This window comes from Lethenteron reissneri, chromosome 23 (genome assembly GCF_015708825.2).
Source record: "Lethenteron reissneri isolate LAM-NWPU_2019-01 chromosome 23, ASM1570882v1, whole genome shotgun sequence".
Taxonomy (NCBI): domain Eukaryota; kingdom Metazoa; phylum Chordata; class Hyperoartia; order Petromyzontiformes; family Petromyzontidae; genus Lethenteron; species Lethenteron reissneri.
In genome coordinates this window covers 13355095-13369530 of record NC_083801.1, presented here as the reverse complement: position 1 = coordinate 13369530, position 14436 = coordinate 13355095, and the positions used below count along the sequence as shown (strand labels likewise).

The following is a 14436-nucleotide window of genomic DNA, read 5'->3' as shown; positions in this document are numbered from 1 at the left end:
TTCTCGGTAGAACAGCCACGTCACAGCTCAAGAATATATGGAGAGACAAGGGCATTACCATAAACACGAAGAAGAGGCATGTCAACACTCTGGAATTCCCTGTTGCCCTATATGGATGCGAGTCGTGGACGCCGAGATTGAGTGAGATAAAGAGCATTTGACACGTGATGCTGGAGAAGAATGCTAAGTATACCATGGACAGCCAAAATATCAAACATGCCCGTCCTGAGAGAGATCGGTCCCAAACCTGCATTTGAGGCCTTATTCGTAAAGAAAACATTTACATACTTTGGACAAGTTATGAGGACCTCTGGACTAGAGGAATTGGTCTTGCTTGGGAATGGAGAAGGTAGCAGGGGCAAGAGGTCGACCTCGGAGGAGGTGGATGGACGACATCAAGAACACCACTGGCCTTACACTATCCCAGTTGCGAGAGGCAGCGAGAGACAGGTGCGGATGGTGGAGCGGTCGTGGATGTCACCAGAGGTCATACTCGACCACAAGGCACAAGGTGACAAGTTTTCGGAAAAATGGAAGAAATCGGAAAGAGAGGTCAATACATACCAGAGGTCATACTCGACCACAAGGCACAAGGTGACAAGGTTTCGGAAAAATGGAAGGAACCGAAAAGAAAGGTCAATACATACCTGAGGTCATACTCGACCACAAGGCACAAGGTGACAAGGTTTCGGAGAAATGGAAGGAACCGAAAAGAAAGGTCAATACATACCTGAGGTCATACTCGACCACAAGGCACAAGGTGACAAGGTTTCGGAGAAATGTAAGGAACCGAAAAGAGAGGAAGACCTAACAGAGAATAGCTTGACGACATAAGAGATCGGTGCCAGAAAGATGTGCACTACTTGAGCATATTGGCACAAGACAGAGGAAAGTGGAAACAAATGGCGACATGTGCAGTGGACACCAACGGGCTATCTGCCCATAGATCGTGACGAAGATGCAAAGCAAAGTTATGGTGATTTTAAGACATGCACCTCCTCCTCATTTATCCTACAGCACCGCCAATAATATAATTCTCCCCAAAAGAAAAAAGTGCCTATCATTGGCTACAATAAAATAAAAACACTGTAATGCATTAATGCTGAAATCAACAGATTACTTAATCGATAAGCGCAACTGGGAGTACATAAGAGCAATAGTCTGGCTTTGTGAACTGTTATTTACATACATTGTCAATCACAACTTTGCTATGAAGTAATTGTTTATTTTCTTTACAAGGTGTCTCTCACGTCGGTAAAGCGTACGAGATCAGCAACAGCGGCTCAGGGTTGGTTCGCGATGGATTATAATAGTACATTTTACAGAGTATTGTGGGGGGGGAGGGGTGTTTAACAATAATAAATTGCATTGACAAAACAGTGCATTTTTCAGTACGAGTACTGTAATATCCTGACCGCAGATTTACACTAGAATATGCACGTATGTCACGCAAAACAACACTCACAAGTGAACTTATCTGCGTGGTGTAAACCTTGCGCATGGTTTTTTGAAAAATACCTCCTCTCCTGGTCAATAAAAAAAATGAACGCACTCGATGAAGTATTGCTGGTACTTACATATAACCATCGCATAGGCGTATACAGTTTTACAAGCGGTGTTCACAGTAGCGATCGCAATCTGCCCTGGATTTTGTGCTGCATCTGTGCTACAATGCTGAACACTGTCAGCGCTATCCTGCAGTGCTTGACCACTGTGAGCAGAGAATGTAGCGCACTGTTTGTACATCTGGGGCAGCACAAATCACAGGTGCAAGATTTCAAAGTATTCTAAATATTATTTATGCTGTCCTCAACTATCCAAGTATATCTGAAAATATTATCCTGATCTAGTATAATAAATATGCATACTCTAGTCGTCGATGTGTTGATAGTGTTAAAACGTATAATCCAGCATTACTTATTGCAGCGCAACTCATTTTGCATTATTGTGGCCATTATAACTGGGCATTGGTTTGGGTATTTAAAATAAATCCTGCTGTAGCAGTAAGCCGCAACGATGACATTAAAATACCGTATGCACACCCATGCATTGACATTGTATAACACATGCTCACTTTCCTTTGCATAAACTTAAATCAATGCAATGATCTAATTTCATTAAAGTAAATGGTACATGTATTATATCTTCATGAAATAAACATCTTAATTGTGAACATGCTATTCATTTGGCTTTGATGAAATCCTGAAGATGTAAACCGTTTAAGACTGGAGGGAAGCATATGTTCATGTTACACTGCTTTAAAACGAAGGCTTTTGCGACCAATATTATTCATAATAAAGTTTTTGGGTTAGATCACGTAGGTATAAATATGTCATAACCCTCCACCACTCTCCAATCCACCGGTGTGTTGGAGAATAAATCCACAACATTTACAATTTGAGAACTGTGACGTTTCGCTGCTAATTACATCAGCATCATCGGGCAAGTCGCCCGATGATGCTGGATGGTGGGCTGAAGTAGCAACTAATTGGCGCGTTTTGTTTACGTGACAAACCTTACTGGCTATATCGGGTGGTGGAGGATTACGACACATTTATACCTACGTGATCTAACCCAAAAATCTTTATTACGAAAAACACTGCTTTGTACGCACCAACAAATGCTTTTGAACAAAGGTAACAATAACATTTACGAATGCAGCTTGCGGTTAGAGTGCTAAATCCCATATATATAAAGTGCACACTTCCACACGGTCCAACACATTTAGTCTTCCATGTGAGGATTCTTGCGGATAAGATATTAGCAAAGTATAAAACACAAACAGGCCATCCTCATGCATTTGTATTAGCATTATTAAGGGCTTCTTAATAAATACAGATTGGGGGATCACATCCCAACTAAATACAAAATGATCCTGACACTTAAACCCACTCCAGCTCTTTGGGCATGAACTCTGTATTGATGTTAAACTTGGCATGCATATTCAGTCCCATACCTCGCGACCATTCAGTCACTGGGAACACCAATGGAACCTCATTTGCCAGTAAAATATGATAATTGTTTTTTTTACCCTTTTATCTGGCAACAAAACTGACACCTTTTTTTACAAGGAGTGATGTTTGCATTGACCACAATACCTGCAGTCATAATGCAAACAAAAAACACAACTCTGATAATGTATGCACTGTCCTTGAAGTTGATTGGTCCACATCCGAGACAGCTAGTGCACCTTTTGGCGTCATTTGGTCCAACACCATGTGAGACTAGGCTCTAAGGAAAGCTGTCTCGGGTGTGGACCAATCAACTTCAAGGACAGTGCATACATTTTCAGAGTTGTGTTTTTTGTTTGCATTATGACTGCAGGTATTGTGGTCTATGCAAACATGACTCCTTGTAAAAAAAAGGTGTCAGTTTTGTTGCCAGATAAAAGGGTAAAAAAACAATTATCACTGGGAACACTCAAATTGACCGCGGAAATGCGTCAGAAAATCGTGATCTCTTGCTGTGCCCACCAGGAGCCAAGCATAGCAACACGTCGCTCCGCCCCTAGCAACAACTCTGCTCACATGGCCTTCACTTTGATCTGCTTCATCTTCATCTGCTTCTTCTCCTTCTTCTTTTGCTCACGGCGAATCTGCACCTCCTAGAAAGTAAACAGAAATGAGAGGCCAAACAGTTCATCAACGACAGCAACCACTATTTGTATTTGCAGAGCACTTCAGTGCAACTGCATCTCAAGACCTCATACAGAAACCACAAGAGAATGGACAGATTATAAAACGGAAAAAATAGTTCCTGGGCCGGGATTGTGGCAGGCCCTTGCGTTCAATTCACTTGAATTAGCTCAGTTGCAGATGAAAACACCCACGTTGATGCGTAGACACAAGCAACGGTAGTCGTGGGTGCAATGGCTTTACCATGTGCCACCATGGTGCCAGGCGACAGGCGGGGTCCATTACTACTGTCCAGACTGAATTCACAGCAGCACACACACCCAATCACAGGAACACACACACCTACCCATAGGCACATCTCCACAAGAATACAAAGACAAAATGCAAAGATCCCCCATAGAACTGTCAACAGACTGTTAGGACATGTTCTGTTAGCAAGCACCTATTGAGGCCAGCACGATACGTGAGTGGTTGGTTGGCCAGCACCATGCCTGGCAACCTTTGTCTCCCCAGGGCTGATGTTTACACACTGCACTAGGGTACTCATTTAAGGCTGCATCAACCTAGGAGAGGCCCAGACCCGGTGTTGGCTGTAAGCGGGAATCCAACTCGGGTCATTGGGTTCACAGAGCAGCACGCTAACCACGACGCTACCGCTCCCCCATGCACGCACACAAACACACACTCAGCCACATGCACACACCCATAGGAACACGCTCAGCACGCACGGCACCTCCAGCTTGCGCTGACGCTCGGGGTCCTCCTCGTTCATGATGCGCTCCTTCTCGGCGCGCTTCTTCTCCTCGCGGCGGCTCTGCGCCGCCTCCTGTCTCTGCGCGTGCGTCAGCTTCAGGAAGTTCTCCTCCACGCGCGTTCGGTTGCGCTCCGCCTTCTGCTTGGCCTAATAGGAGGAGGCAGAAGCACGCACACATATTAAGGGTGTCCCCATCATAAACACCAAATGGCATTGCAATAGAATGTACATTTACGTAGCGTTTCAAGATGCTGTATAGAAAAAGCAGGAATTTTATTTGGCAGAGTGGGGCAGTCAGTCATAGCCAGGGAAAACAGTAAGGTTTTGAGCCTGGACTTGAACAGGGGCAGAGTTCCTGACAATGATGGCAGCAGAGGAGATTGAGCGACCGCCCACTGAGTGAAGATGGACTGGGGGCTTCAACCAAAATCCTTGGTTTTTGGAGCAAAAAGTACCTTCGGAAGAGTAGAGGGAGGTAGGCAGGGGCAATTTCACGAATGATCTTAAAGGCAGTGAGTGCGCTATTGAAATCAACCGGGGATTAGATTGGGAGCCAGTGGAGTTATTGGAGTATTGGGATATTGTGGCCTCTTTTGGCAGATGCAGGCATGTGGTCTGGCAGTGGCATTTTGGATCCATCGAGTTTTGAGATGAGGAATTTTGGAGAGAACATAACACTCAGAATGCAATACAGCAAGTGATGCTCACCCACAGCCCTACTGCCCCACAGAAATGTTAGCCTGAACCTAGCCTCACTTATAGCTTCTGTACCATGCATCCCACCCCTCCACTACTGCACTGCTCACCTCTTTGCCGAGCCGGAACCTTTTCATCTTGTCCATGCAGTAGATGACCATCTTCATGAGACCCAGCATGCCCTCCATGTCTCGCGGGGATGTGTGGCCTGCTCCAGGCACTGGCAGACATGTGCACACACTCATCATGTACACAGAGTAGTCCTTGCTTGAACAATAGACACATACATAATTTATGGGTGCACGTTGATACTGGCATATAAAGGAAATTGTGGCATAGACATTGTATTTGCTAATTATACATGTAATATATTTAATGTTCAATGGAAACAATTGTTTTTGTACCAAGCATTACGTTGGCAAACTTTTGTTTATGGCAATCCATGCCCATAAAATTACAAGTATCGGATGTATGCATTTCCTTGCAAGTTTTGTTTCTAGCTGTGGAGCATGCAGCATTTGAACATGCATTCATACTTCGATTTTTGCTCCACAAATCATACGGAGGGTTCCAGTGCCCTATAACTAAAGTTGCAACTCACCATTAAATGTAAACAACAAACACTTTTTTGCATCAGGGAGCTTTATGGGCTGGCCCTCCCTAGAGAGACACAAAGCACACAAACTTTACCACACAAACCCATCGCAGCACTTTCCCTAAATACAGCATTTACAGAAAACCACATTTTCCATGAGGAATAATACTTCACTAATAGGGTTTTTACCCTTTTTTCTGGCAACAAAAACTGACACCTCTTGCAAGAAATCATGCTTACATTAACCACAATACTCGCAGTCAAATGCAAAAAAGCAATACTCTGATAATTGTTTTTTTTTGCATTTGACTGCGAGTATTGTGGTTAATGTAAGCATGATTCCTTGCAGAAGGTGTCTGTTTTTGTTGCCAGAAAAAAAGGGAAAAACCCTATTAGTATATTTTGGTACTGGCAAAGGAGGTCCAATGATGAAATAATATTTAAATTAAGATCCATTATCTAAGAATAATATGACTTGATACGTGAATTTGTTGATAAATTACATGTAAATGTTTTCTGTAATTCTGATAATTTTAAGCTATAGAATATAATCTAGCTAGCACGTGGGTAACTGAATGCATGAAGTTGTATATACTGTATGAATGAATGAAGACTCACTCCTGGGTGACCTTGGGCCCTGAGTGTTGGTCGGACATGTGGATGGACTCGATGGTGTCGACATGCGCCTTCAGAAAGCTGATCATCTGCAAACAAAAATTACCCAAACAAAAATGCGACTTGTGGTTTTGGTTTTTTCACATCTTAGGCGGTGTTCCTGATATGCCGGGGCTCATCTTTCAAGGAAAGAAACTGTAGATTTTTTCAACACAATTTAAAAAAAACGTGCATAACGTGCAGAGATCTGCATTTAAAAAAACATTCCTCTACTTTATTGACACATACAGGATCGTATCAGAAAGAGTTGTCTTGGAAATCCGCTCCATGGCACTGGATCACAATCGTGTGCAACTGCAAATAAAATTAGGCTTTTAATATCTACATTACAGTGTACTACTATGCCCTTCAATAGCTCAGCAGTAAGCCTGTGTGGAGCCATGCACAGTTTTTGGCACAGTTGATATATCTACGACTCATCTCTGCCAGTTAGCCATAACACCTTGGTCTGTCCCATGACCTCATGCCAGCGAGCCTTAGACACCTCACGTGGCCTAAAAGTGCACCTAGCCTGGCACGGGCGTTGTGGTAACATCACCGTCGCTTAGTAGAGAGTGGTAGATGTTGTTGATGCTAGGGCCGTGCATCACCTTGGGGTCCAAAAGGCAGTCAGTGATCTCAGAACTTTCGCTGAGCACCACTAGTGAGTCAGGCAGCCCGTAGCGGCCCAGAGGCTTGGGTTTGTCCGTGCAGTACAAGCTCTAGCAATGGGCAAGCGTGAGCACAAAAGAAGGTGAACTAGAGGTCAGAGCTCCTGCACAGTGAATCATCATCAGCAGCCATGATGAACCCACTGCTGGATGAAGACCTCAAGCCATCCCCATTTCTCACGGTCTTGCAATGTAACAATCCATCTAGCAGCTCCACACGAGTATATTTGATCACTTAATCTCTGCAGTGGACGAACTATTGGGCGCAGTCCCCTCCTTGGTTGCAACTCCATAGTTATCTCTCAACCATCAGCCATTATCTATTTTATTAATGTGTTCTGCGCAAGGCCACTTGTTTTTATGAAGTAAAAATATTGTTTTAACCCGGTTTTTAATCCGCGTATGTTATCATGTTCCCCTTTCTATCTCTTTGTAATTCCAAGCACATCCATATCTCACACATGTCTCTTCCACCACCAAGAGGCACACACATATTGAAAAGTCAATATTTAGTTGTCATAAAATAATACATTAAATTACAGCTGCAAAAACGTAGTAGCCAAACACATATACTTATTAATTTTGTCTGCCAGAAACCCAACACTGCTTTCACTCGGTAATGCAAACATTCTCCATGCAGCATGTATCCACAAGCATGAGCTGGATTTTTTACAAATGTAGTCATAATTCCTGGGGTCCAAGTAGATGCACCTGCTCACTGTGACAATGCAAACAACTATATGCAATACATATAACGACGGCAAAACACCACGAGTACAACATAATATTGCTTTTGTAATCGGCATGAGGAGACGGGGTGGCAGAATTGCCAAGTTTATAGCTGTCGTTAGCATAACCACATTGCACAAACACACAATGCTCCGTGCCTGCATGAGGCATCCTGTTTACAAATGCAAACATGCACTGCAGTCATATTTACAAGCAGAACATTACATACCAGGTCCTGCATCTCCTTGTGTAGCCGGCTGACAGCCTTCTTCGTCCCCACAGCAAACACCATGCTGTCCATGTCATCGATGGTCATTGTTACCTTGATGTTCTACAGGAAAGCACAACATTCAGGTGAATTTCCAACGGATGGGCAGTCGATACGTCAGAGAGCGGCGAATAAATGGGTGCCTGAGCAACGGGCGGCAACGTCGTGAAAACACGATTGCTGCAAGAACCCAACATCCACGACCCTGGGCAGTACGTACCACTTGATCTGATGTGGGCCTCATCGTGCGAGCCAGCACGTTCAGCAGATCCTGACGCTTGAGGAACTGTGTGCACACCCAACGCATGGCAATACAACATGACAACGCGTCACATGTGAGATGTATGCAGTCCTCACGTGTTATGCTTGTTTGTTTGTTTTCACTTGATGAATAGCTTATCACCTCAATGACCAGACCGTGTTAAGTGTGCTTCATTGGCTGGATCTTCTTCAGTTTTCTTAGGGTAAAACAAAATCAATAAAATGTGTCTTTGTTTAAAAAAAACATCCTAATTGTTTTATTTTACGCCTTAAATGTTGCCCTTCGATACATTCGTCAGCTGAATAAAAAAAACTGAAATTATTTGTTGGGCTCTGCAGCGTAGTTACATTTTGCTTATGCATGGCTAGAGCTTGAAAACTTTGAAGGTGATTATAACTGAGAGGTAGACAAGATGACACTGTAGTAATATCAAACCCAAAGCAAGCCCTTCACAGTGAATGTGAGAAAATGTAAATGTATAAAATCTTTCTTAATGGGTCAAGTGACACTTTTATGAGACATTAAATGCGTTGTCAGATTGTCACTTTCAGTACTATGTACGTACAAGCAAACAGCGAGCAGCGGCCAGTGGCACACCTATCGAGTACGCAGACGGTGCCACTGCACCGGGGCCCATGGGCCGGAGGGGCTCAGACACCAGGTTACGAAGAGAGGGGGGAGGGGTGAAAGGTCTAACGGGGCCCATATTGTATTTCTTGCACCAGGGTTCGTGCCGACCACACAAAGCCAGTGACAGCAGCTCACCTTGAGTTGCACCAGCATGCCCTCGCAGCACACGCGACCCGAGCACCACAGACTGTACACGTGCTCGTTCTCCTGGTTCAGCGCACCAGTGCTCATCACTTCCTTGGCTGTGCCATCGTCACCTGCAATAAGGGACTCGTCATATTCACATCACTTTGTCGATCAAGTGGTGGATGAAGGCCTCCCTGCACTCTGTCGGCTGGAGGGGTTGTTTGACAATATTTGACTATACTGGTCAGTGTGGGTTGGTGATGGTGGGGAAGGATGAGGCAGGATTTGTTCCGATATCTGATGTTAGCCATGGCTGGGAATCAAACACAGAGATCCATGTTCGTAGCACAGTGTGCTATCAACTACACGACTGCTCAACCTGATGACTCATTGCTATGACTTATTCATAGGTAAAGGACAGGTACAATTGTTTGCAAGATATATTAAAACTATGCCAATTCACAATAATTGCTGTTGTGTGGAATAGTCACCATGGAACAATACATTGAATCACTTATTGTCTTTATGAACTAATAGTTTTTTGTATTCTTGTGTTTTGTGTGGTTCACATCATTCTTGAAACCACAAGAAATGCTAAATGTACTGCACCATTATGAAATATTGTGCATTTTTAAGTGGAATTGTGATCATATATCATGATAATTTATGAAAAATTTGGGGGAGTTATATATTATATGCATGTCGTCTATGTAATATATATGACTTTAAATCACATAAACATTACTCAAGTGTGAAATTTTACGGTCATTTTACAAAAAGTGCTTTACAATATTCTAGGGAATATACATTTCCACAATGCGTGATATATGTGTAGACTTTCGACATGTAACATGACTGTGGTCACAGTATAGGGGTCATTTAAATACTATTAGACCATCAACTTGAAGACCCATTAAGTATGTAACAAATACAGTTCGCTTAGGCTAAAACGTGGATACTGTATGAAATGTGGATACTGTATTTATCAAATACAATGTTATATATGGCAACAAAATCATTACAAATTCTGATCAAGTGTAAACCAACCACTGGCTTAGGCTCAGCACTACAAATTAAATACACAATTTCATTACACGGTGAAATTAAAAATGACCAAATACAGTTGTGAAATTCAAGTACTGCTGAGAGGGAATGAAATCCGCAGACAAGTCCATTCAGCGTTATGCGATATTTGCTTAGCTGATGAAAAAGCTGACTCTGTATGCGATGCTTTACTAAGCGCAAGCGAGTTCAGTGTACTTTTAATATAGTGGCGCTTAATGTTACACGCGGAAGAAACACGAGTCCGGCAAACGAGATGGCATACCCACGAGGCAGAAGTTTGCCTCCAGCAGCTCGCGGTGCGAGTTGAACCAGGCCTGTGCAAGGCGGCTGTTCTTGGTGCGGCCGATCATGTAGTTCACGATGTAGGCGAGCAGCCCCGTGACCATGAGGATCTCCAGGTAATAGCTCTCCCATCCGTTCTGCAAATGGTCTGGCACCTGAGCACAGGACCGCCGACGCCACATGTTACAAGAGTGTCTGCCTCAGTCTAAAAACGTAATGTAAGATTAAATTGTGTTTATTCCTGCTGGCTGACGAGGTTAGATATATGCTATATCGATATGTTATGTAACATTGATTAATCTGCTGAAAGTTGTATTCATTAATCAATGCAGGTAATTTTAAATGATGACAGAATTACAAAGAAGCTGTTGTCACACGTCAACCACAACAAGTATAACCCGTAAAAACAAAGTTTTTCACTATAAATCCTTTATATGCGTGGCGGCTACAGTCCTCTCGTCCTCTGGCTTGAGATGGCTGCCACCTATGGGTCAGATGATTGCATGGCACCATTAAGCAATTGGTAATTAAATATAATATTTTTGTCCTAAAAAGTGTAAAATTTTGGACATTTTTTTTCACGAACATTAATTGTCACGCACAACGAGTCTGTGTGGAAAATGTCAGCTCGATTGGATCACGGGAAGTGGGTTAAAAAACGACCGAAAGATTTGCACGGTCCTAAGCAAGCAAGCAAGTGAACTTAATATAAAGGATTTAAAAAACGATGAACACAGCCAAGGGTTCATTAAGCCCACAACATCGTACCTCTTAGCCAGCATTACTCACCACTACAATGCGAATCGGAGTGTCAATGCTGTGCTTCTTCCTGCCAGACTTGTCCCTGATCCCTTCAAACTCCTCCTCGTCAAACTGTTCAACATCATCCTAACAGTCGCACGCAAATAAACGTGCAGACGCACACCCGCATACACAGGCATGAAGACCCTCACTTCGTGGACAAATAAGATGTATGTATAAATATATGTACGCTTGCAACTATTAGGAAGTGTGCATATTTTAAAAAGCAAGCTGCAACAATTGCATTTACAGTGGCACACACACACATACAAGTGGACACAAAAAATATCTATTATTGAGCAGTGCGCAAATAAAACAGTTGTTTGCATGTTAATCAATGCATTCGGAAATAGATTTGTGTTACACGGGGAGAATGGGGCCATGTTGTGCTTGTTTGCCTCTGGCTAAGACCTCGTCAGGATTATCGGAATCTTCAAAGTCATCCGCAGCCTCTCCGTTCACTTCATCGTCCTCATCCGAGACCTCTCCATCATCGTCCTCGTCATCATCAGCGGCCCCTGTCGGACGGGCTGCCCTCTCCGCGCTTGGCCGTGCGTCCTCCCACGGTGCGTGGCTCTTGATGGGGGGTGCTGGGGTACGTCCCACCCCAGACTCCGGGAAGAAGCCATCCTCGTCTTCACCAAAGTCTTCAAACTCTGCAAAATCGTCCTCATCTCTGTCACGGCCGCCATCGTCATCGTTGTGGTCGTACTGAAAGTGGAGGCTCCCACGTGCCGGACGGCTCCCGAGAACCAACAGGGCAGCAAGGGGCACAGCCAGCTCCAGCAGAGTGTCCATCCGCATGGCACTGGTGGGGAGAGGTGGGGAGGCAGGGAGGGAGGCAGGGAGGCAGGGAGCCTAGGCAAGATAGAGGTAGAGAGGCAGGGAGGGAGATGGGGAGACGGGAAGCCAGAGAAGTTGGGATGCAGGAATACAGGGAGGCAGATAGACTGGGAAAGGAAGAGGGTAAGGGGACACATGCAATCCGATATTGGAATTGGCCACACAACAGCTGCACCACAACAAAAATTGTTAGAGGGTACTTCTAAAACCTTGGGATTTGGATCACCATCATTCAGTTACATGCTTCTGTGAACGACTGTCAAGTATTGTTTAACGTCCACTTTAAACCAGACTATGCTGTTGTGGTTTGAGTGGTAAGCATACTAATTAGTAGGCTACCAACCAGTTTAACACAATTCAATTATACACGTTTATAAATATTCAACATTTAGGTAATGAATGGGTCGGCTGCTTTTACAATATGCATAACTAGTTAATTTGAAAACCGATTACAATAAATTAATAATCAACATCAAGTGTTATTGGTTCAAAAGTTCTCAACCATGTCACGCCATTAATCGCCGGCATTTATCATTCTCTTGAACTTTCCCCAGGCTGGTACATTCCTTCACATCCCCAAAAGTGTTCTGGAACACCTTCACCATTTTATTCTCTTTTCACGTGGCCTGCCAAAGCTAGATTTATCATACTGCAAATTATGAGGACCGGATACATCCATTAACGTATCCAACTTTTCATCGTTCCTTCGCAAGTTCTTCATTCACACACTTCTATTCCCATGAGTTGTTTTAATGAGCATGTCACCATCACATTTCGGACGGCCAACGTTCTCTAAATGTTCAAACGTAACCTATTATTTCTCCAACCCATGTCTGATCACGACAATGATGATCCATTTATATATATCCATCCTTGCGGCACAATTCGGTTTCACGAGCACTGGGGTTGCCTGCTCAGCTCCCCCCACGCCTCCTCCTTCCTCCGGTCTGTGCCTCCCTCATCCCCAACCCCCCACATCATCAGCAGCAGCAGCGGCTATCATCGAAATGTGCGACAATGTTCGTGCTTGGTAGTGGCGTGCCCTGAGACCACTACAGAAGAGCACTCCGATGCACCCCCGTGAGACATTTCCATTTTTGCCATCACCATCAGCACCGGCAGCAGACAAACTGACGACCCCCAACACTGCAACCCCATCCCACCACCACCACCGCTTCAGCCTCAACGCCACCACGCACTGCAAATGCCACCACGCACTGCAAATGCCACATGCGCACGCCACAGTCCATCACGCGAGCATGTTACCGTGCGGCTGCAGCTAAAGGAATTGTACATTTCGCTCACCTCCGCGGGTTTTTTCTTCTTCCATATAATTCGGTCCAGCCCGCGTGAGATGCGTCGTCTGGGCTATTAAATACGAGACGCGTTCGACTGCCCGACCACCGCAGCGTTGCGTTCCCATGAGCGGATAAGCTTGGGCCAGCGGCATCCGCTAAGGGGCGCTACTACACAGCCGTGTGCGTTGTGTGTGGCAATCAGAGCCCTCGAAAATTCATGAAACAAATTGGGACGCACCAGATTTCAGCTCGAATTCCGACGTCTCCACACTCCACCGCGTTTTCGTTTTTGTCTCATCTTCATGTCACATCTCTCATCTCACGCGTGTCTTACATTTCTCAATCTCTAGCTTTTGTCAACATCTCCTATGTCAACCCAGGAGGAATACATCATCCAATGAGCACACCCCCCCCCACCCAAGAGATACATACTTAGGGCCCCCTCCCCAATGGGACAACACCAACACGACCGGACATCTGTGAAAAAGAGCTTCACGGATTATCGGATTTCTCCAGGATGAATATTATTGGTTCTCGCCAAACCTTGCGGGGCGAATGTGAGCCGGTGGGGAGCGGGTGAATCGACACTTGGGTAATCGCATATTCGACTCCCGCGAGACCGATTAAAACGTGCCGACTCCGCATTGCAGGTGAATCTGTAGATAATCGAGATTCGATTATGCGCGGATCTAATTAGAATAGTGAGCACACACTGTCTCTTGACTTATAAAAGCTTTCGAGACTGCAGGCATTTTTATTCTTTGGGTCTTTCAGTAAAGTCACGTAGATAGGTTCAAAGAAAATAACAAAACAAACTACGACGTTTCGATCACAACACAAGCGATCGTCATCAGGAGGAAAAACATCTCAAAGTATGTTTCTACGCATGCCATCGGCCCCCACGACCTTCTGGATGCGCATCATTTCAGCAGCAGTGATTAAAGACAAGCAAACTCAGGATCAGGCTTGCTGGGGAACTGAATCCTAGTTCAATAATTATCTAATTGGCACAAAATATCCCAAGTCAAAACGTCTTGGTTCCACCAGAGGTCCACTATACACCCACTCTCCACCCTGTGCCCTAATTTTCACAATGCACTCCCCATGCATCATTACCAGAGATTCAA

At 44.4% G+C, this 14436-nt stretch overlaps 1 protein-coding gene across 4 annotated transcripts; it reads right to left on the bottom strand.

The window, feature by feature from the left end:
* Nucleotides 1–3230: 3230 nt before the first annotated feature.
* Nucleotides 3231–13595, bottom strand: CCDC47 (coiled-coil domain containing 47). 4 transcript variants are annotated; one of them, XM_061556740.1, is made up of 13 exons: nt 13317–13595; nt 11580–12118; nt 11157–11255; nt 10348–10522; nt 9030–9151; nt 8223–8288; nt 7964–8065; nt 6946–7056; nt 6299–6384; nt 5687–5745; nt 5196–5305; nt 4369–4536; nt 3231–3604 (listed from the first exon to the last, which is right to left on the bottom strand). In XM_061556740.1, exons 2-13 carry the CDS (start codon nt 11970–11972, stop codon nt 3524–3526), a joined length of 1572 nt encoding a protein of 523 aa, XP_061412724.1. In that variant the 5' UTR covers nt 11973–12118; nt 13317–13595; the 3' UTR covers nt 3231–3523. The 4 variants fall into 4 exon arrangements, with proteins under 4 accessions (XP_061412724.1, XP_061412725.1, XP_061412726.1 ...); XM_061556741.1 differs by having other exon boundaries at nt 11580–12026; XM_061556742.1 differs by having other exon boundaries at nt 11580–11824.
* Nucleotides 13596–14436: the final 841 nt, after the last annotated feature.

Coding starts and splice junctions, on each gene's coding strand:
- CCDC47 (XM_061556740.1), bottom strand. CDS start 11,972: ATGCGGATGGACACTCTGCTGGAGCTGGCTGTGCCCCTTGCTGCCCTG. Junction 9,152..10,347: donor GGCAAACTTCTGCCTCGTGG/GTATGCCATCTC, acceptor CCCTTATTGCAG/GTGACGATGGCACAGCCAAG. Junction 5,746..6,298: donor GGGCCCAAGGTCACCCAGGA/GTGAGTCTTCAT, acceptor GTGTCTCTCTAG/GGAGGGCCAGCCCATAAAGC.